The 23467-nt window shown below is 42.6% G+C and overlaps 1 protein-coding gene across 16 annotated transcripts in view; it reads right to left on the reverse strand.

The window, feature by feature from the left end:
* The window catches only part of SLC4A7 (solute carrier family 4 member 7), a 107118-nt gene extending 97497 nt beyond the window's left edge, over positions 1 to 9621 (reverse strand). For all 16 annotated transcript variants that reach the window (XR_014824252.1, XM_084990115.1, XM_021071474.2 and 13 more), the window contains exon 1: positions 9309 to 9621. Coding sequence is in view for 14 of the 16 variants with exons in the window: in XM_084990115.1 (XP_084846241.1) it covers positions 9309 to 9356 (48 nt within the window). In the remaining 2 variants the exon portion in view is untranslated. The remainder of the gene's footprint in view (positions 1 to 9308) is intronic.
* Between the last annotated feature and the right edge of the window lie 13846 nt (positions 9622 to 23467).

Here is a 23467-nt window from a genome sequence, read left to right on the forward strand (position 1 = left end):
CTAATGCTGACTTGCCTAAAATCCTACCTCAGGTTTAAAAAAAAAAAAAAATGTTAAGTACTCTTACTTTGGGATCAATCCAAACTATGCAGTCAATATTCCTCCTCAACAGAATCAAGGAAGGGAACATTCTATTCTCTTCTACTGGCAGTTATATCAAGCAAAGTAGGAGCCTTTTTCTTAATGATTACACCACAAGGAAAAGCTACATAATTTATTAACTGACTGTTAAACAATTAGAAATATATTCAACTTCAAATCTTATGAGTTCATGGTATTAGCCTAACATTTTTTCATTGAACAATTACTCCTTGAGTGCCTTCTATGTTGGAAAACCTAGAATAGGCCTGAGGACTGTGTAATGATCCAGAAAAATTCTACCCCAACCGTCAGAGAATCTGGAGGCAAAGAGGCAAATGTCATTAAAATGTTTGATTTCTATAATATTAGCAACTAATTCACAAGTTATAGTAATAAAAGCTTTTAAATATTGAAGAAAACTACGGTTAATTCAGTTATCTGAGGCAAACAGAGCTTTCAATGACCACACAAGCAAAATCGGCTAATAAGCTTAATGTGAAACAGTGCTGACCAACAGAGATCTCTCCTGACTCCAGACTAACGAGAGACGAAGACGAGTGCTGAGCAGTGGTCTAGCAACCTAGCACCAACTGAGCACTCAAATCTCAGCTTCGCTTATTAACTGTATGGTCAGAGGAACTTCAGAAACCCTTTCAGCCTATGGGTTCACATCTGTAACGGAAACAGTTACAGATCTAAAGAGGCCTTAAAAAACGTAGAGCTTAGGAGTTCCCATCGTGGCTCAGTGGTTAACGAATCCGACAAGGAACCATGAGGTTGCGGGTTCGGTCCCTGCCCTTGCTCAGTGGCTTAAGGATCCGGCGTTGCCGTGAGCTGTGGTGTAGGTTGCAGACACGGCTTGGATCCTGCGTTGCTGTGGCTCCGGAATAGGCCGGTGGCTACAGCTCCAATTCGACCCCTAGCCTGGGAACCTCCATGTGCCATGAGAACAGCCCAAGAAATGGCAAAAAGAGCAAAAAAAAAAAAAAAAAAGTATAGCTTTAAAGCAGGCTTTCTCTAAAAGCTCAGTGACCAGTTCTCCACCCATTCAGCCACACCAAGGACACAACCAAAAATCCTAGATACATGACTCGCATCCGTATGAGAAACATGACATCCTCCAGCCAGTGGGGCAATTACAGGAAGAGTCTCACTGTTGCATCTGGAGTGCTGTAGTCTCAGAACACCACAGAGGTTTACACTCCACTGGAAACATAAACATACCTCCCAGAGAGGGAAAAAATGATTCTCTTTTCCAAATCGGTGGCTTCTAAAAACTGGCTAAGTGGAAATCATTTCTTTAGTCTTATTTTTAGTTAGTTGTTTTTTTTTTTTTTTTAATGCAGGTACAGACATTTCACATGGAATACACACAGCAACACAAGGAATCTACAGTTACAGTGACCTCTTCCCACAGTGCTGCCACGTCGCACAACTCCAGGCAAAACCAGTCACATGGCCCTCAAGGTAAGGGATGCCTTCTGGAGCAAAAAATGAAAAGCAGGGTAAACAGTGTCCCCTGCAACTGTGCCACAGTCATCTCAACAAATGTAACTAATCCGGATAACTTTTAAAAATATATACATGAGTCTCAATCAAAGGGAAGTATAAAAATCAGAAAGGAAAATTTTAAGTGTAAAGACATATGTAAATAACCTTGAAGTTATCTCCTTATGCCTAAGGCACTTTTTATAACAGCATCGCCCTCAGTCTCCTCCCACAGCCCACCTTCCATTTCCTCCTCACTGATCCAAAGGCCTGGATGGAAAGGAGTTGAAAATGAGAGAAAGATCAGCATACAAACTGAAAATTTCCTAAGAGGGGAGCTCAATACCATAACTGGCACGGGAGTATGTGATTTTACTTGTTGGTATTTATGTGTTACCTTCATAACATGAAGAATTAAGGAGTTTATAATATATTAGACTACATCAACAGACATACAGTTCCTTCTCATAAAGAGCGGGATACTCAACCCATAACATAAAAGAGTGTGAGAAGGAGTTCCCGTCATGGCTCAGTGGTTAACAAATCCGACTAGGAACCATGAGGTTGTGGGTTAGATCCCTGGCCTCGCTCAGTGGGTTAAGGACCTGGCGTTGCCACAGGTTGTGGCATAGGCTGGCAGCAACAGCTCCGATTGGACCCCACATGCCACCGGTGCGGCCCCAAAAAGACAAAAAAAAAAAAAAAAAAAAACTGTTTAAGAAATCTTCCAATTTTACTCAATATGTTTGTATGGTTCAAAAATCTAGGAGTTCTTGTCCTGGCTCAGTGGAAACAAACCCAACTAGTATCCGCGAAGACTCGGGTTCAATCCCTGGCCTTTCTCCATGAGTTAAGGATCCGGCGTTGCTATGAGCTGTGGTGTAGGTCTCAGACTCAGCTCGGATCCCACATTGCTATGGCTGTGGCTGTGACCTGCAGCTGCAGCTCTGATTCAACCCTTAGCCTGGGAACTTTCATATGCCTCGGGTGGGTGCCTAAAAAGACCAAAAAAAAAAAAAAGAAGAAAAAAAATCAAATCTTATATTGAAAGGTACAAACTGAAGAATTTTTCCCATTCTTGTCTCAAAAAGTCCTGTTCCTTCATACCTTCAATGGCAATCAGTTTTTTGGTAATGTTTCCAGGATATTTATACAAATACTAGTAAATAAAAATATTCATTCCCATTCCCCACCCCTAGAGAAAAGGCAAGGAAATAATATCTTCTGACCCATACCTTGATTTTTTTTTAAATCAATTTATCCTGGAGATCTCTCTGTATCAGTACAAAGAGATCTTTCTCATCCCTTTTATATGTGTCTCACTGTGGTGTCTCACTGTGTGGATATACCATAATTTATTCAACTACTGCTCTATCATGTTGCTTCCAAAGCATCTTAAATGATACATTTATCAAATATCTCCTGTTACTGTAATGAAGTGAATTATAAATACACAGGATTTGCTTTCTTAGACCTATAATAATACAACATATTAGTGAACTACTGTTCACATTTTGTAAGGACCATCAGCAATTTCTACCTCACATGGCTGCATTCTCTTCCCATCAAGGCTTAATGTATTTATTATAGGATTTCTCAGAGCCTTTGATACACTGTTATCCACTGTGAATATCCCAAAAGCATAGCATGTGCCATTTCCCACATGTATTTGGCTACAGAATGGTTCTCTAGCACAAACCTTCTATGAGGATACAGTATTCTGCAAAACAAACTTTAGCAAATACTAGGGTGAATATAATAATTATTGTCATCTAGTTAAGCAAAATATAAGACTATGAACTTTTAAGGAAGGCATAAAACCAAGTCGAGCAAATTTTTAGTCTAGACTTCAGCTGTTATTTGAATTATAAACTTCTTTAAGATCTGATGTAAAGCTATTTGACCCTCTTCTAGAAAAGAATCCATACGAGCTTAAAATGTTTCAGTTTCTGGGTATTCATTGATCCCTGAGGCCCTTCCACAGTCCCACAGGCATATCTATCTCAGAAGCAATTTTATTTATATATATATACACATATAAAAGCAATTTTAAACAGACAGTGCTATATGGCACCATTAATACTCAAACTCTAGGACAGAACTCAGAGCACTTTTCACTCAAAGCTAATGAAAAAAACAGCAGCGAATTCACCATTAGTTGTTCCCTGGTGCAAAGCGAATAAAGTATACTCAAAGGGATCATGTTTAACAATTAATGATACCAAGCAAAGTAAATTCTATTAAATAACTGGGAACTATTACAAGAGGCTGCGGACTGATTTTTTTTTATCAGGTGTCTCTTAATTTAAATAAATAAATGAGGTTCTTACAGGAGTAAGAAAGTTTGTCTTTAACACTATGACTCAACTACAATAAAATTTTTTAAAAAAGAAAGCTGGTCTCTAATTCATCTTATACAATAGGTAATCTCATCCAGGATTTTAAAGACACAATACATTTTACATTAGACAGCAGCATCTACTAGAAATATAATTCTGCAGCAAATCTGAACGGGACTATGTGAAAGCCCAGGAGAAACAGAAAAAAAACTCTGGATGTTTTAAATGTAGACCAAAGAATCCCCCAGCATGATTATAGTCTAGCAGGGAAATGATTAGGAGAGAAGGGGCACTAAATGGAAAAGGTGATTACATGCAGGGCCACTATACCTGGTTCTGAAGGTGACACAGAAGGGCATTCAGAGAAGAGAGCCAGCAGGGGCTGAAGTCCAGCCCAGGCTCCTCTCATGAAGCTCAAAGCTAATGCTGCCTCTGCTGTAACTGAGACAAACGCAGTCCTGTAATGCCCTCTTCCCTCCCTTCCCTGACACTTCCTCCCCTCAAAACCCCTCCCACCCATGGCAAATATTAAAAGTGCTAAAATTTTGAGAAAGAAAAGATGTTTTCTAGATCAAGACACTATCCCAGGGGCCTAAGTATAGTAAAATGGGAACTTCTAATTTAGATTCTTAAAAATTTGTTTTCTTAAGGACTTAGGTTAACAGAAACATCGCCAATACTACCATGGAACTTTGGGAAAAGAGTGTCTACTTCAATTTGCTGTATTACTTTTTTTTGTTGAAATACATCAATTTCTAAGGTGAGAGGAGTTCTGTGTAAGTATTTTCAGTTTTTTTCCCAGAGTAAAGAGTAAGAGTAGGTTGACAATATTCTATATATATAAAAGCACACGCAGGAAGCACAAAAGCACCAAGTGTTAATTATGTTATGGGAAATTATGAGAAAAAAAGATTTTAAGTATCACCTTTTCCCTTCTCATGCTAAGAGTATAGGCATCTTGCACACGGGAATCCATTCTCAAAAGATACATCCACTTTCCAAGTCTCTAATCAGATGTGACACAACTCAACAGATCTCCAAGTCGAGCAATTTGACAAAAAGAGTCAATGCAGTCCTGGAATCCATGGAGGATGGTTCTATACTACCTGACTTGTGAAAAGAATGAGAACCAAATGACAGGAGTCAACATAACCCTCTCTACAAAGGAAAAAGCATATTTAAAATATTACTGCATCTATTTTGTTACGAAAGGTGGACTGTGTTTTACCCTTCGCTGGGACAGTGCCCCCCTCAAAAAAAAAAAAACTACTCTAGATAAACTTGCTAAAAATCCAAACTATGGCTTACGAAAAGTTAAAATACTTAAAAATAACCTCTTGGGAGGGAATTTGAAAATCTGTTTAAAAATAGCCAAACTAGAACCCTTGACATATCATCGGCTCCAGACAGAAATGCAAATCTATATCCTAATCTCATTATCTTCCTAAACCAAGCACTGAGAAAAAAAAAAAAATTTTTTTTTGGCCCTCTTACAGCAGTCATTGCAACTGTCCAGCCGAGGGAAGCAAAGAGTCAGGTCTAGGATCTAGCACTACTCCAGACTGCAAGCCCTCCACCTCAAGACGTCTGGAGCAGCGCCGCCAAGCACTCTCCTTGCACTAGGGCAACTGCAGACCCCTGCAGGGTTTGTTATTATTATGCAGTTGACCCTTGACCATCACTGGTTTGATCTTCAGGGGGGTCCACTTACATGTGGGTTTGTTGGGGTTTTTTTTCCCAGCAAATAGGGGCAATTCTACAGGATCCGCAGGTGGCTGAGTCTACGAATATGGAATCGTGGACATGAGGGCCGACTGTAAAGTTTTACATGGATTTTCCACTAGGAGAGTTGGTACCCCTAACCTCTGCACTGTTCAAGGGTCAACTGTAATTACAAATAATCCTAAATGTCTCCCTCTGTTGTAAAATTCAGTAAGTATCCCTCAACGAAAGATAGGAAATTGTCTGCAAACAAAAACAGAGGCAAACTTCATGTTAAGTTAGAATGTTGGCATAGCTACCTATTTTGCACAGGAATCAAAAACTCTCTTGTTCAAAAGAGGCTTTTGAACTTTTTGAGTGGGAGAGTAGTGAACAATCTTTACATATATGAACCCTGATCTTCATTACTGATACATGCTTATTGCAAAACTGGAAATAATATATGCATAAGAAGTGGTAACTATATAAGAATCTGTAATCAACAAGAGGAAGTTAGAATATAAATCAAAAGCCACACTGAATAATCTGTCATATTAATTCCATGAATTACCTGTATGCTCCTTGATATAAATGGCCCATTTGGTAGGTTGCAGATACTATCCACTTTAACATCACCATTTGTGGCAAAATACAGTAAGAAGGGGAAGAAGAAGAAAAACAACCCATTACAGGATGTTGACAAGTGTAACTACCTAGGTTTTAGCATACCACATACCACTAAGATAATAAACCAGGTTCCTCCAACACAAAGTTACTTTGGGTTTCGATTTTAACCTACTCAACTAAGAGGAATCAATTCTAACAAGACACTCTCTTTTCATCTCTAAAGTTCTCTTAAAAGAAAACTTGTGTACTCCCTAGGCTTAATTATCAAATAAAACAATTCTTCAATCCAGCTCAACTATTCTACAGTTTCATCTGGCCTGATGACAGGTTTGTCATTTCTCCCTTCATTGCCCCCCCAAGGATGGATGATTGCCGCCATCCATGGAGGGGTAAAAAATGGAGGAGATACCAATTATCAGGCCAAAAGGGAACTAAGATCCTAATAATGTGCCTGGGGTGCATAATATCTCTAGAGCTATCATGACCATAGCCATAGGGCTCCTCAAAGAGAACGCACACTACAGACTTACCAAAGAACCTCCCCTTGCCAGTCACCACTGACTTCACGCTGTGTTGTTAATATCATTCCTACAAAGGACTGCTTTTCTGAAAGTCTTTCTAACAGGCTCATGAAAATATTTTAACTGACACTCACGAATGGCATTAGCAGGAATGCAAATGCTATCACTGTATTCACTACACACGCCAAAATAAACTCAATGAGTTTAGGATTCTATCTTGTCTGCCTATATCCCCAGTGCCTGCCACCTAGGAGATACTTAGTAGGTACCTGTGAAATGAATGAAGTTATGTAACAATTATAACAGAGTTCTGTTAAATCATATGCCGTTTAAAAGCAGAACATTTGCTAAAACCTGAGAACCTTCAAAACAGTGCCATTTGTTGTGACAGGAAATAATCTATACACGAAAATAAGAATGACAGTTCAAAATCATTTCTCAGGGAGGTCTAGGATGATGATGAGTCTTTGTAACAAAGCAAACAAAGGTTGCATTTTTTTAATAGATGACTTTCCTCTCTAGCCCAAAACCACAATCAATGAAAACTACAGAATTTTAAGAAAAGAAACTTTAGAGCATAAATTATGAAACAGGCTCCAGGTTCAGAGTACTATAAACTGCCACCATTTATGTTTCTGCATACATACCTAAGGCAGCATTTTATGAATAATAATTTTATTCTATTTTTCAACATGCTAAGCAGTTGGGCTACTAGTTACAGAAGTTATGACTGATGAATATCATAATCGTCCACTTTTATGGCTTTCATTTACCAGATAAATATCGGTGAGGAAAGAGTTAACTTTTTCAGTGCAAACAGTTCCTTTCTTCCCAGTTTTCAAGCAAGTGTTCTCTACTACTTGAAGCAATAGTTTTCCTGTTCTCTCATTCTATTTTTAGACCATATGATAGCTTTTTATATTTGATTTACATTATCAATTTGTATATGGTTACTGGAGCCAAAGCTTATCTTTCCAAGATTTCAGGAGTATACTCTTCCAAAGTGCTGCCCTGCCATGCCATCAATAACAGTGTTTGATCATCTGTGTCACTGGTCTACCTCATTTGAGCTGGTCCTATCTTGCTGAATACTACAGAACAGGTTCGAAGAAAGTGTTCTTACAATGAATGAAAGAATGAGTTGGAAAGCACCAGCATTATCAAATGCTTCTTTTGCTAGCTAATGAGTCAATCTTTGAGAAAATATCATTTGTTTCCAGCTTTATGAAATCGAAGATGCTCTTTACTACTCTGAATCGAAAATTTGCAAATAATAAATTTAAGAGCAGCCAAGTGTATCTGAGGCACGCTATTAGAGAAGGTGCGAAGAAATACATGCAAAATATAGTTTATTCAAAGGCCAAAGAATTACAGAGGATTCCTTAGGACGAAAGGGTTTCTCCAGTATTCCATGACCACCACTACGAGTGATCGTCCCAAAAACCACTGTTAATTGACTTCAATGTCTGGAGGCTAAGTTTTTCCTCCATGTTTTGAGAATTTATGGGTGAACATATTGAGATGATGAATGGCTACTCTGCGGGGGCCTTACGGTAATCTTTAAAAGGACGGGGGCGGGGTGAGAGTGGGGGAATAAGTGAAATTCTTGAATAAAAACACGTTAAAAACAATTTCCCTGTTAGTTGTGAAAGACTGGAAAATTTTCACTGCAACCTTCCTTCCTTTGCTGGTTACAAAGTAAGGGCTGGAAAGAGGAAAATTTCTAACACTTCTATGCTCTTTTGAGTCACGGACTATGAAGGAAGGAGAGACCTGGGGGGACCTATGCATCCCACGTGAAAGCAGGAAGTCAGTTTCTCAAGCCTGGGCCCCGCGTCCAGCATCACAAACGCGAAGACCGACCTTTTGAAAAAGCCCACCACCACACCCCTCCAACCGTGAGGCCAAGGCCAGCCTGGGCCGCTGAAAGGCACAGCGCGCGGGGCTCGGGACACCTTCCTCTTTCTACTTGGCCTGCGGCAGGAGGACACTCCTCCGGTTCTCGCCCGAAGAGGCGGCGGCCCAGGCAGTCTGCAGCGAGGGGCAGCCTTGGCCGCAAAGGCAGGCGGCGTCCACGAGGCCAGAGGAGTCCCGGAACAAAGCGCACGGGGGCCGGATGGGGGACAGAAAAGATGGGAAAGGTTCACCCAGCTCCGCGCCGCTGCCTGGGGCTACACAGGTGGAGTCGCGCTCCTGCCCATTGAGAGAAGGGCCGGCCTCAGCTCCAGCGCCAAGGCCACCGGAGCGGAGATCCCGGGGCAGTGGGCCAGACGGAGACCGGCGCGGGCGGGCTGTTGAGCGGCGGACCCCCGGGTTCCCCGGAAGCCGAGAGCCCCGGACGCACCGCCGCCACACGCGGGCCTCCCCGGCGCCGCCGCCCCTCGTCCCTGACGGCCACACACAAAGGGGCTGCCTGGCGCGCCGGCCGCCGGCGGCTGGGGGGCCGAGCCGGGACCAGTGGCCGGCTCACCGCGTCCCCGCCTTTGTCCGCCGCGCCCCGTGCCCCGGCCGAGGAGCCCGTCGCCCGCTGCGTCCGCGCCCAGCTCGTTACCCGGGTGAGGAGTGGTCTCATCTGCTCGCCTGCCCCGTCCGCCTCCATAGTCGGCCCTCCAGCCCGCCGCAGCCGCTCCGCCGTGCCGCGTACGATCCGCTCCCTGCCGCCGCCGAGAGCCAGGCGCGCGAGGGGAAACGAACGTGCGTCCGTGCGCAGGGCGCGCGCGTGGGGAGAACCGTGCGCGCGAGAGGGGCGCGTACGCGGCGGTCCCGATTCTGCCTCTTGCGGGGCCCGAGGCCGCGGCGTGGAACGTGGAGCAAGCACTGAGCGAGCAGGAGGCCGAGGCGGGGAAGAGGGTGCCGCGAAGGCCGGGGGCGGGGCCGAGCCGTGACGACACACCCGCCCCGCCCACCGCCCACCACCCGCCCCTTGCGCCCCGCCCCCTGCCCGGCAGCCCCGCGGGCCTCCTAAATGCGCGGGTGGGCCCCCGGGCCCCGCCGCCCCGAGTCGGTGCGGGAAGGGGGCGGAAGGGGGCGGGAGGGGGCGGGAGGGCGCCCGTCCCAGCCAATCGGAAGCCTTCGGGGTTCCATACTCACCTTCCCGCCACGCCGCCTTCTCAGGAGGCTGGCCCCCCTTGGTAAAATCGTAAGTGACCAAAAATAAGTGTCTGACTCGTTTTTCTAGTCGTAAGTTGGGTGAGGGTCACCACCGCGCCCAGCTCCTAACCACGTTCTTTAGTGGCAAGAGGAAAGAAGGCTGCCACCCGTTTCAAGGATGCTCGAGGGAGCCCCAGAGGAACTAACGGTCTTCAGGATTGCTGCAAGTTCTTTTTCTCTCAGCCCTGCAGGCAAGAAGCCCAACTCGGGGCCAGTGAAAAGGGGAGCACTCCCGGCCAGGTGTCCTCGTGTGCCACGGCGGCGCCCACACTCGTCCACCTCTTAAGGTACTTCTCCGGTATCCACAGCTCTAACTGGAGGTGGTGATGGTGCCTGCCACGAAGGTCATTGGAGGATTGAGTGAATTGCTATCAGGAAACGTGCATGACTCGGAAAAGTGCCTGCTTGTTAACTAGGCATCATTGTTGACTAAGTTATCTTGGGTGTTTACAAAAGAACAAAAGGGTTAGTGAAGAGGAGTTAAGTCAGCTCTGTGGAAGGAAACTTTCTATTACAGCAGGTCTGGAGAGTTTATTCCATCCATCTCAAATAGGATATTTCTAAAGTCAGAAATAGGTAAGTTTGGGAGTTCCCCTCATGGCTCAGTGGTTAACGAATCCGACTAGGAACCATGAAGTTGCAGCTCGATCCCTGGCCTTACTCAGTGGGTTAAGGATCCAGCGTTGTCTGAGCTGTGGTGTAGGTCGCAGAGGCGTCTGGGATCTGGCGTTGCTGTGGTTCCGGCGGCTACAGCTCCGATTAGACTCCTAGCCTGCGAACCTCCATATGCCGCAGGTGCAGTCCCAGAAAAAACCAAAAAAAAAAAAAAAAAAAAAGGTAAGTTTGATGAATGACTCCTTGACTCCTTCCTGTTTTGGGTCTTAGTCTTCTTTTTTCTAAATTTCCCAGAGTTACTTCTAGGCACACGTTATTTTTTTATCTGTATAAAGAGCACATGTGCTACCATTTAAACTACAATTTGACACTGTACATTAATGCAAACTCCATCTCTAATCCTCACACTACAATATATGTTCTGTTATCCCCATTTTAGGGATAAAGAAGCTGAGGCACAGGGAGATAATTGGTTTTAAATCCTAGTTAGTGGAACTGCGCTTTCCATTGCACCATTCTAATGCCTCATTAAAGAAAGTTCAACAGGGATTTCCCCTTGTGGTTCAGCAGTAACGAACCCAACTAGTATCCATGAGGATGCCGGTTTGATCCCTGGCCTTGCTCAGCAGGTTAGGGATCCAGCATCGCTATGAGCTGTGGTGTAGGTCGCAGACGCGGCTCACATCCCTCGTTGCTATGGCAACAAGGTAATTTTTTTTTTTTTTTAGGAGATAATATTCCTTTCTCAATCCTGTAAGGGGTCACAATGACCCACTACTCACATTGTTGAACTATGTAAACTGTCAGAGTGGGTTTTTCAATTTTTGGCTGCCCCTAGGCATATGGAGTTCCTGAGCCAGGGATCAGATTCAAGCCTCAGTTGCAACCAAAGCCACAGCTGCAGCAAAGCCAGATCCTTAACCCACTGTGCCAGCCTGGGATCCAGCTTGAATCCCAGCACTCCCAAGATGCAGCGTTCCCATTGCAGGGGGAAGTCAGTGTAGAATTTTTATGTAGAATTCTTTATCTCCAAAACTTAAATAACTGTGCTTTGACTGCTAATGGGCAAACCAGTCCTCAGAGCTTTCTGAAAGACTGTCTCCTGGGTTAAAACCCTCAGGCTGCCTCAAAAATTGTCCATTTCTTTCTTAGATTACTGTCAATTAACTTTTCTGTGGACACACACACACTAATGTGTGCTCCATATAAGCCTCATGCAATTTTTTTCATCTGTTACATTTCCTATTCTATTACCAGCATGCATAGCCGATTGCTTGGCCTTGGTAAACTCTCAGTACCTATATTAAATGAATGAAAGTGGGAGGTGGGGAAGCTGAAGACCAACATTCTTTAAGAACTAGGAGTACCCTGGGAGACAGCTGAGGATATGGCCAAAGTAGTGACAGGAGCAAAGTATGAGCCTATGCCCTTGGAGTCAGAGTTGAAAAGCTAAGTAGACAACTTCAATAAGAGCTTACAAATATATGCTCAGGAGACCATGCTAGAAAATGTTTCTCATAATTCAACTTGTGAAAAGGGGGGAAAAAATGACTTATTTAGTCCACAATTATTTTTTGAGTGATTTCTGTGTTGCCATGCACTTTGTCCCCTCCTCACTTCATCCCAACTGCTGGAAAAATAATGTAATAAAGGCCTGAATTATGGAATTTATTACTCTCAATTGCCACTTAACTCATACTCAGCCAGAGTTCAATCCTGAGGTGACAGTGGTAAAAAGTGAATAAGGATAATGTGTTAAAATTACTTTAATGCCAATGACGATAGCTATAAAACTTTCAAAGCTGCTGAAAGTCAAACTGTTCCCTCAGTGTGTGTATATATATATATATTTTTTTTTTTTTTGGTCTTTTTTTAGGGCCACACCTGCAACATATGGAGGTTCCCAGGCTAGGCGTCCAATCTGAGCTGTAGCCGCCAGCCTACATCACAGCCATAGCAAAACAGGATCCTAGTCACATCTGCGACCTACACCACAGCTCACAGCAACGCCAGATCCTTAACCCACTGAGCAAAACCAGGGATCGAACCCACATCCTCATGTTGCAGCTCAGCATCTGCAACCTACATTGAAGCTTGCAGCAATGTTGGATCCTTAACCCACTGAGTGAGGGCAGGGATCAGACCTGTATCCTCATGGACACTATGTCAAGTTCTTAACCTGCTGAGCCACAATGGGAACTCCTCTCTTAGTATTTTTTTTTTTTTTTGACTTTTTGCTATTTCTTTGGGCCGCTCCCGCGGCATATGGAGGTTCCCAGGCTAGGGGTCAAATCGGAACTGTACCCACCGGCCTACGCCAGAGCCACAGCAACGCAGGATCCGAGCCGCGTCTGCAACCTACACCACAGCTCACGGCAACGCCGGATTGTTAACCCACTGAGCAAGGGCAGGGATCAAACCCGCAACCTCATGGTTCCTAGTCGGATTCGTTAACCACTGCGCCACGACGGGGACTCCTCTCTTAGTATTTTAAATATTCATCCAAAATGTAGCACAGGGAAACATTTGCTAAACAAAGATGAATCTGAACCTAAATTCAATGCTAACAATGAATTTAGAGCACCTACAATTAAAGACATGTAGCTTTATCCCAAATCTGGGACATTTCCTGGGTTTCTGGAACAGTAGGTAATGGCAGAAACTTGGATATAACCCCATGGAAAGATCTTCCTCTTGAGGCGTGAATAATCTTCCTTACATGGTCCTCTGTGAGCCAGAACACATTTTGTAAAGACAAATAGGAGTTTCCCTGTCATTTTGAAAAGCCTAGAACCATCCTTAACTTTTAGCTGAGGATCTTTTGACAACTATGCATTATCTCTTCCTTGCCTTTTCTCAGTGCTAGTAGACATTTAAATGTTCCCAAACATCTGATTCTATAAGGAAAACAAAACTCCTTAGAAGAGTGTTTGCAAGAGCACCAGGGCAGCCTCAATGGGGAAAAGACAAAAGGAAAATAATTGAGGGAGTTCCTGTCCTGGCTCAGCTGATTAGTATCCATGAGGATTCAGGTTGGATCCCTGGCCTTGCCCAGTGAGCTGAGGTGTGGGTCACAGACTCAGCTTAGATCTTGCGTTGCTGTGGCTATGATGTAGGCCAGCAGTTGCAGCTCCAGTTTGACCCCTAGCCTGAGAGATTCCATATGCCATGGGTTCCGCCCTAAAAAAAAAAGAAAAAGAAAGAAAGAAAGAAGGAAAGAAAGAAAGAAAGAAAGAAAGAAAGAAAGAAAGAAAGAAAGAAAGAGAGGGAAAGAAAATAATTGAAAAAATTGTTACTCTTTATTTCTGTAGACTAGGCCTACAGGTAAACGGGGGAAAAAAAAAAAAAAAAAAAAAACAGAAAACAGAAAAACCAGACCTGATGTCATGGAGGTCAGAGTGGAGATGGAGGAATGCAACAGATGCCAACAATGCAATGTGTACACTCTGATGTGGGACCTCAGTGAAGGTGAGTGCAATGAAAGACAACAGAGTGACTTTGGCTAGAGGCGAACGGGGCAGGGGCCTGCCTGCTGGCTCTGAGAAAGGATGTATAGGAAGTTACAGAGAGACACTAGATTTCAGCTGAGTCATGAATGATAATGGCATACCTTCATCAAATAAGGGCCGGGGGTGGGGGTTGGGGAGAAGAAGGGCCTTGTAGGCAGAGGCAACAGCAAGATCAATGGCATCATCTGGAAAGGCAGGATAGCCCAGTGGTGAAGCACTCTCCCATCTGGAGGCCAAGGGCCTGGGACTGATCCCCTTCCTGATAGTGGTTGGGTCTGTAGGCAAGTCACCTTGCCCCCATGCCAGCCTTCTATTTGAAACGCCTCCTGACACTGTAATTGGGGACATTAGTGTTACCAACATGAGTTTGTAGTGAAGTTTAAATGAGCGCTATAAGGCACAGCACCTAACAAATAAGAAACACTGGAGTTCCACATTTTGGCTCAGCAGTAACAAACCCCCAACTAGTATCCATGAATACGTGGTTCGATCCCTGGCCTCACTCAGTGGGTTAAGGATCCTGAGTTGCTGTCACTGTGGTGTATGTAGGCCAGCAGCTACAGCTCTGATTCAACCCCTAGCCTGGAAACTTCCATATGCCGAAGGTGTGGCCCAAAAAAAAGAAAAAAAAAAAAGTAAGTAAGAAACACTGATTACACATTTATTACCATATCTGTTTGGGAAACTGAAGTGGGAGAAGGTGGGCTCCAGCTTATACAAGGGGAGGGGCTTTACACACCAGTCTCCTGTGGAGCTTAAGTTCCTATTGGAATAAGCACTCCTCAGGGGCAGGGTCCACACTGCCTTATCACTGGAAACACCCTGGGGTACCTGCCACATGGTGGGCACTTTAAAAATATAGAATGAATGAGTGAACGACAAGAAGGAACTTGGACTTTTTTTTACCTGCAGTTACAGACCCACCATCAGAGAGCATTAAGAGGGGAAATGACATTACAGACACAACCGTATAAGAGAACAGAAAGGAGAGATGCTAAGAGAAAAGAGACTGGTTCAGACTGCATTGCTCCACGTGCTGACTCTTGAACCCTGGAAATATGGCTAATCTTAATCAAGACATGCTGCACTTTTAAAAGGTCTGATGCACATGAGAAGGAGGTAATCTCGTTTATCTCATATTGATTACATGTTGAAATGACAAAATTTGATATATTGGGTTAAATCAACATTGAAATTAATTTTTCCCTATGTCTTTTGACCTTTTTTAAATTGAAGTATAGTTGATTTACAGTGCTGTGTTAATTTCTGCTGAAAGGCAAAGTAAATCACTCTTTTTTGAAAAAATGATTATACTCTTTTTAAAAAATTATTTTCTGGAGTTCCCATGTGGCTCAGTGGGTTAAGAACCCAACTAGTAGGCGTTCCCGTTGTGGCGCAGTGGTTAACGAATCCGACTAGGAACCATGAGGTTGCGGGTTCAATCCCTGGCCTTGCTCAGTGGGCTAAGGATCCGGTGTTGCCGTGAGCTGTGGTGTAGGTTGCAGATGCAGCTCGGATCCCACATTGCTGTGGCTCTGGCGTAGGCCAGTGGCTACAGCTCCGATTAGACCCCTAGCCTGGGAAACTCTATATGCCACAGGAGTGGCCCAAGAAATGGCAAAAAGACAAAAAAAAAAAAAAAAAAAAAAAAAGAACCCAACTAGTATCCATGAGGACATTAGCCTCACTCAGTGGGTTAAGGATCTGGTGTTCTGCAAGCTAGGGTGTGGGTTTCAGATACAGCTCTGATCTGGCATGGCCATGGATGTGACTTAGGCCAGCAACTGCAGCTTCGATTCAACCCCTAGCCTGAGAACTTCCATATGTCACAGGTATGGCCCTGAAAAGGAAAAAAAATTATTTCCCATTATTTTTTCTCATAACACACTGAATATATTTCCCTGTGCTATACAGTAGGACTTTGTTGTTTATCCCTCCATGTATAATAGCTTTTATCTGCTAACCCCAACCTCCCACTCCATTCTTCTCGCAACTCCATCCCCCTTGGCAACCACAAGTCTGTTCTCATTATCTTTTGACCTTTTTAAATGTGGCTACTAGAAAATTTTAAATTACATATATGGCCCACATTATATTTCTACTGGATGACCCTGGGTTACAAAGCATGGGCTAAGGTAATAACAAAGGAAATTGAACATGTAAGTCATGTATAAGAGATAGTTTGGAAGTAAAATGGATAGAACAGAGTGACTCCTTAGATAAAGAAGCTGTAGGAGGAAAAACCGAAGATGACTTCAGGTCCATGAACAGGTTGAATCTGATGTCCTCAGGGATATCCAGCTGGAGATGGATAAACATGTCTGAAACTGATAACTGAGCTGGACATTTTCCGGTCCATGAAGCTTATCTGTTTCCACTGAAGCAACCAAATCCCTAGGCCAGAATCCTCTCAGACACTCTAGAACCTATGATTACTCGAAGAGTCATCCAGAGGGAGAGAGAGATCACTAAGATCAAGCTAAGTATGACAGGAAGTCTGCGTACACAGACCTATAATGTAACACTACCATTTCTCTTCCTTAATAGTGGCACTTTCCCTTCAAGACTTAAAAATCACTTCAAGAGAGAACGTGATTTTTAAGTTTGCAAATGACACATCTGGTGAAGGATTGTTGTCCAAAATATATAAAGAACTCTTAAAACTCAACAATAAGAAAATAAACACTCAATTAAAAAACAGGTCAAAAAGACCTTAACAGACACCTCACCAAAGAAGATATACAGATGGCAGTTAGGCATATGAAGAGATGCTCAACATCATATGTTCTTAGGAAAATGAAAATTAAAACAACGATGAGGAGTTCCCTGGTGGCACAGTGGGTTAAGGCTCTGGCATTGTCACTGCTGTGGCTCTGGGTACAGCTGTGGCATGGGTTTGATCCCTGGCCCAGGAACTTCCACATGCTTCAAAATACATACATACATACGTACATATAAAACAATGAGATAACACTACAAGCCTGTTAGAATACTCAAGTTCCAGAACACTGACAGCTCAAAATGCTGGCAAGGATATGGAGCAACAGTAACTGTCATTCATTGCTGCTGGGAATATAAAATGGAATGACCATTTTAGAAGAGAGTTTGGTGGTTTCTTAAAAAAATAAACATACTCTTACTATACATGATCTAGCAGTTGTGCTCCTTGGTATTTCCCCAAAGGAGTTGGAAACATATGTCCACACCTAAACCTGCACAGAAATGTTTATAACAGCTTTCTTCATAATTGCCAAAACTTGGAAGTAACCAAGATGCCCTTCAGAGGATGAACAGACACATAAATTGTGGTGGATATATACAATGAAATATTATTTTACACTAAAAAGAAATGAGCTATCAAGCCATGAAAAAATGCAGAAAACCCTTAATTTCATTCATTTGGCTAAATAAAAGAAGCCAATCTGAAAAGACTATATACTGTATAACTGCAACTATGACTTTCTGGAAAAGGCAAAACTATGAAGACAGTAAAAGATCAGTGGTTGCCAGGAATGGGAGGGTTGGGGTGGATGTGCATGAATAGGTGGAACATGGAGGATTTTTAGAGCTATGAAAATACTCTGTATGATACTGTAATGAGGGATATATGGGTTAAACATTTGTTTAAACCCATAGATGTACAACACCAACAATGAACCATATTGTAAACTGTGGACATTGGGTGACTCTGATGTGTCAATGTAGGAGCTGGCCTAGGTTGCAGATGCAGCCTGGATCGGTTGTTGCTGTGGCTTGCAGCATAGGCCTCAGCTGCAGCTTCGATTTGACCCCTGGCCCAGAAACTTCCATATCCTGCATGTGAGGCCGTGAAAAGAAAAAATAATAAAATAAAAATTTAAAAGCCCCTACGCACAAATGTTTATAGTATCTTTATTCCTAATGGCCCAACTGGAAACAATACTCCTGTCCTTTAATGAGAATTATAAATAAGTGACAGCTATGGGAAAATGAGTGGGTGGATAAGCAAAGTGCGGTACATCCATACAATGGAATACCTAGCTACAAAAAAAGAGAAAACAACTACTGACATATACAACAATCCAGATGAATCCAAAATGAATTTTGCTGAAGTAACAGAAGCCAACCTTGAAGGGCTACATTCTTCCTGATTGCATGTATACGACTTGAGAAAATCAAAGGACAGGAAACAGATCAATGGTTGCCATGGTTTAGGGGGTGGGGATTGGGTATTGAATACAAAGGGGCATGAGAGAACTTTCTGGGGTGATAGAACTGTTTTACTATTTTTTTATCATGATGGTGGTTACAAACTGTGTATGCTTCTGTCAAAACTCAGTACTAAAATGAATGAATTTTATTTAATGTGCATGTAAATAATGTCTCAATAAACTGGACAAAAACCAAAAAGAAACATACATACTATATTATACACACACATGCACAGACACATTTTACAATCTGGGATTAGTGGTTTGCTTGTTTTTCCACCAACCTGATTTTACATATCTGTGATTAAATAGTAGTTCTATGTTGTTGTGCTTTGAAGAGACTATCACAGCATCCCTAACAAAACAATACTTTCAGAGCTTCCAAGGACCCATTTCAATGATTTTGATTTCTTACTAATACATAGAAAACTACCTGTGTGTCTGTTTCAGAATTCGTTTACTAACACATAGATTCAGAAGGAACTATCATTGTTCAAAGAAAGAGTGTGAGCTAGATCTTGGTCAATCACACAGCAAGTTTGGAAGGGGCCGGGAACCAACCGCTCCAGGCTGGCTGACATCTGCTCATTATTTCTTTAACGATGCCGGTTTTTCCTGAGGCAGTTCAGAGTCTGTGGTCACCATCTAGTTTGCTCAGGTCTTGGAATAGTGTAATCGATTCTTAAAGAACAGCTGGCAAGTGAGTCCAGAACTGGGACTTCAAGATGTGCCAGCAAACTGTTGCCCGTTTTGATTGAGGCAGTGTTCTTTCTAAATCCAAGTTCATTTCGGTCACTCCTAGGTACACGTAGGTGTGGTTAATGTTTTGGTTGCTTTCCAAAGACTGTTCCTCTTTGTGTTTGGCCTAAGGAAGCATCAAAAGACCATTGCTGCTTTTTTTTTTTCCTCTCAGAACCTCTCCTTATATATAGTTAAGGTTCAATGAACGCTTCCCCCTTTTATGAAAGGGTCCCTTCAACTGGGCCCATGACTGCGACTCTAATGAATTTTGGAGAAGAACTTATCTGAACCAAAGGGGAAATCTAAAATCCCAAGGTCCCATTTTGGGAAACAGAGACAAAGATGTAATAGATTTTCAGGGAGTCAGAGATGGAAGAAAACGTTTTTGCCATTAATCAGAACTCTCGAAACAAAACTCTTCGTGCATTAGTGTTAAAATAAGTACTTGCATTGTTTGAGATCATCATAGACTATGCATAATCACCCCCACTTTAAAATAATTTGGAGTTCTCTGGTGGCTCAGCAAGTTAAAGACCTGGTATTGTCACTTCTGTGACTCAGGTTTAAACCCTGGCCCCAAAATTTATGCATGCTGCAGGTATGGCCAAAAATAAAGTAAAATAAAATAATCTAAAATGAACACTGGACGTGTCTCTTCATGCCTCTGGACTTTTGTTTCCTCACCCATAAAATGGGGATAATTGAGGCTATAATCCCTTATCTTCAGTTACAAACTCCATAAATTTCAGAAAACTCAATGGCTTTTCATAACTCATTTGGCAGCAAAAATCGAATCTACACCAAGATGAGGCTGCTTATAGTCTTTATCTCCTTACTGCAAATATTCATATTCCTCATTACCAAAATATTAATATGTGTGATAACAAGATATTGTCCCAGACCCAACTAGGGGGCTTTTATAACATACATAACTGGCATAATATCACTTCTCTAAATTCTGATAAATTCTGAAATCTAAAATATCTGGTTCTAAGGGTTTCAAATAAAGGATTGCCAGACCTGTAATATTTCAAAGATGTTGCAAAAGCCAAATAAGGTAATAGAAAAGAAACTACTCACCAGAATGGTTGCTGCATCTACTTTAACCACAGAGAGCCCTGGGGACCCTACCTTCTAGGTCTCTGGTGTGGAACCTCTCTCTCCCTGTGCCGGGAGCATCTTCCAGCTTCTGTCTATTTCACAGATTCTTTCCTGTCCCCCACCCATGCCGTCCCTCACCTAGAAGAATTCTCTTAAAGACAGCTACCTATGGGGTTCCCTTGTGGTACACCTAGGACCTTCCACATGCTACCAGCACAGAACAAACAAACAACAGCTACCTTTGATAAAGGGTTCATTCCCATCCAGGACCTGGGCATCTCTCATTGTTCTGCAGCTTTGTTAAACTCAGGCTGGTAATGAATTGCCAACAGAGAGTGGAGAGAAGTCAGAGCAGGTGGGAACATAAGCCCCTGAGGTGCTTCTGAGTGTTCTCCAGTCTTCTGGAGACTTCTGCAACCTTTACTGCTTGAGGCCAGAAGCCAAGGATAGGTATAGCCTGTACTTGTAGGTGAAACAGTACACCTACTTTCCTCTCTCCCCCTCTCTCTCTCTCCTCTCTCACACACACAAGCAACATAAGCCCTAATATATTCAATTTTTTTCTTTTTCTTTTTCTTTTTCTTTTAGGGCCACACCAGCAGCATATGGAAGTTCCCAGGCTAGGGGTCTAATCAGAGCTACAGCTGCTGGCCTACACCACAGCTGTGGGATCTGGAACACATCTGCAACCTACACCACAGCTCATGGCAACACTGGATCCTCAACCCACTGAGTGAGGCCAGGGATCAAACCCTCGTTCTCATTGATACTAGCAGAGTTCGTTTCCGCTGCGTTGCAACAGAAACTCTCAATTCAAGTAAATTATAATTCCTTTATTATACCAACTGATTCATTTGGTGAGAACAGCAAGTTCATCAATGGGCATGCCCACCCACATAACAACTTCTCTTAAATATAATAAGCGTGGCCTTGTAACTTGCGGTAACCAGGGCTGAAAAGTTGTAAGCTTTCCTTTTACTTGTTTTTCATCCATCGAGACATTACGCACAACTGAAAGAGGAGTGGGGAGAGAAAGAAGAAAAAGGTATTTTACAAAGTATGATGCTACAAGCACCAGTATTTCATCTTAAAGACAATCAGAAAAAGCACTGAGAAGTTGGAAATGTTTCCATTTGAGGATTCAGAATATATATACCCTGCACATAGGAATACTTGTATTATTACTCCCCAGTGATTAGTATTGTTATTCACTAGCTGTATTTCCTCTTTAAATGCCAATTAACAATAGTGCTTATAGAATTTCCCTGGTGGCACATCAGGTTAAGGACCCAGTGTCAGGGCTGCAGCAGATCTCATCACTGCTGCAACTAATCCCTGGTCCCAGAACTTCCATGTGATGCAGACATGCTACCCCCAAAAAAGAATAAAAACAGCATTGCTTATAATATAAGCAGAGATACAAAGCATGGTTCCAGTCATAATTGCCCTTTGTATACAAAGATGGACCAACTATGTACCATCAGAAAGGCGTGTTCTTCAAGACTTTGATGCAATAGCAGAGACAAGTTGACACGGCTCCTTCGTGAAACTATATTGTCAAGGTTAGGAATACAAGTCAGGGATCACAGGTCACAGGGAGGCAAATTGATGCTTCCATAAATCACACCTAGTGTTTATTGGTCTCAGTGGATCCATTTAGTCAAGGATCATTTCTAGTCTCTCCCTCTAAAGAAATTCTCTGGGCCTAAATTGGTCCAATTTCCTGAAAAGCAATTTGGCAACATGTATTCATCTCAAAAAAGAGCATGACCTTCACTCTGGTAATTTCATGACTAGTACAGTCTTGTAAGATGAGTCGTAGCTATGGACATAGACTTATTATATACAAAGGAGATCGTGCCAATGTTATGTATGAAAATGAAAAATTAAAAGCAATATGAAACTGAAGCAATGAAAAATTATTAAATGTTTGCATATCATATGATGAAATATAATGTATTCATCCAAAAGACATTCTATATTTTAATGGAAAAATGCTCATGCTACCAAGTTCTATTAAAAGATCTGGATATAGACTTGATACAGAATATAACCCAGTTATAACTATTACCAATGAATGATCAATTGAAAGTAATGTATTTTTTTGGGCTGTGCCCACGGTATTCAGAAGTTCCCAGGCCAAGGATCAAAACCTCACCACAGCAGCAGCCCTTGGCATAGCAATGACAACACTGGATCCTTAACCACTAGGCTACCAGGGAACTCCAGTAATATATTAAAAATTAACAATAAAATGATTAGAAGGAAATAGACTACAATGCTAATAGTTATCATTGCTGGGTAGTAGGATTATGGGTTGTTTTTAAATTTAAAATTTCTTTATAGGTTTCTAAAAACTTCTACTATGAATAAAGTCTTTTTCTAGGGTCTTTTTCTAGGGTCGCATCCTTGGCACATGGGTGTTCCCAGGCTAGGGGGCAAATTGGAGCTGAAGCCGCCAGCCTACGCCACAGCCACAGCCACAGCCACGCCAGATCTGAGTCACATCTGTGACCTACACCACAGCTCACAGCAACGCCAGATCCTTAACCCACTGAGCAAGGCCAGGGATCGAACCCGAAACCTCATGGTTCCTAGCCGGATTTGTTAACCACTGAGCCACGACGGGAACTCCCTCCTTTTATATTTAGAAAAACATTGTAAGCATTATTTTTAAGGCAAAATAGTCTAAAATACCAATGGAAATTTTATGTTTCACAATAAGAATATTCCAAACTTAAATGGCACTTTTGAAGAGCCAAACACGGATTTCCTGTCATGGTGCAGTGGAAACAAATCTGACTAGGAACCATGAGGTTTCGGATTCCATCCCTGACCTCAGTGGGTTAAGGATCCGGCGTTGCCTTGAGCTGTGGTGTAGGTTGCAGAGACGGCTCAGATATGGCATTGCTGTAGCTGGGGTGTAGGCTGGCAGCTGTAGCTCCGATTTGACCCCTGGCCAGGAAACCTCCATATGCTATGGGTACAGCCCTAAAAAACAAATAAAAATAAAATAAAAAGGCGAACACATGAATTGTAATTGAAACTACACAGTGTAATGGTAGCATAATGATATTCATAACCTGTTAAGGGGGACCACTTCACTCATCGAGGCCAAGTCAGAAAATGAATGGGTTAAACTAAAACCTGCCATGAAGACTGCTGCAGGGTCCAAAAGGAGAAGGTTGTTAAATTCTTAAAGTGAATCTTCTCAATGGCATCTATTCTGGATAAGAAAGGTTTTTGTTTTTGTTTTTGTTTTTAAGGAAGGGAAAGAAAACTGCAGGAGCTTCAGAACGTCTCATGTCTAGGAAACTAAACCCAGTTGCTAAAGTAGCTCATCGCCTAGCAACCTAATGAGGGTTTCATAAAAGTGGCATTTAAGTCCATAGGTCACCAGCATC

This window comes from Sus scrofa, chromosome 13, assembly GCF_054392235.1.
Source record: "Sus scrofa isolate SSC_HxYL_T2T_F1_AM1 chromosome 13, Sscrofa_HxYL_maternal_Yorkshire_Landrace_v2.0, whole genome shotgun sequence".
NCBI classification, from domain to species: Eukaryota; Metazoa; Chordata; class Mammalia; order Artiodactyla; family Suidae; genus Sus; species Sus scrofa.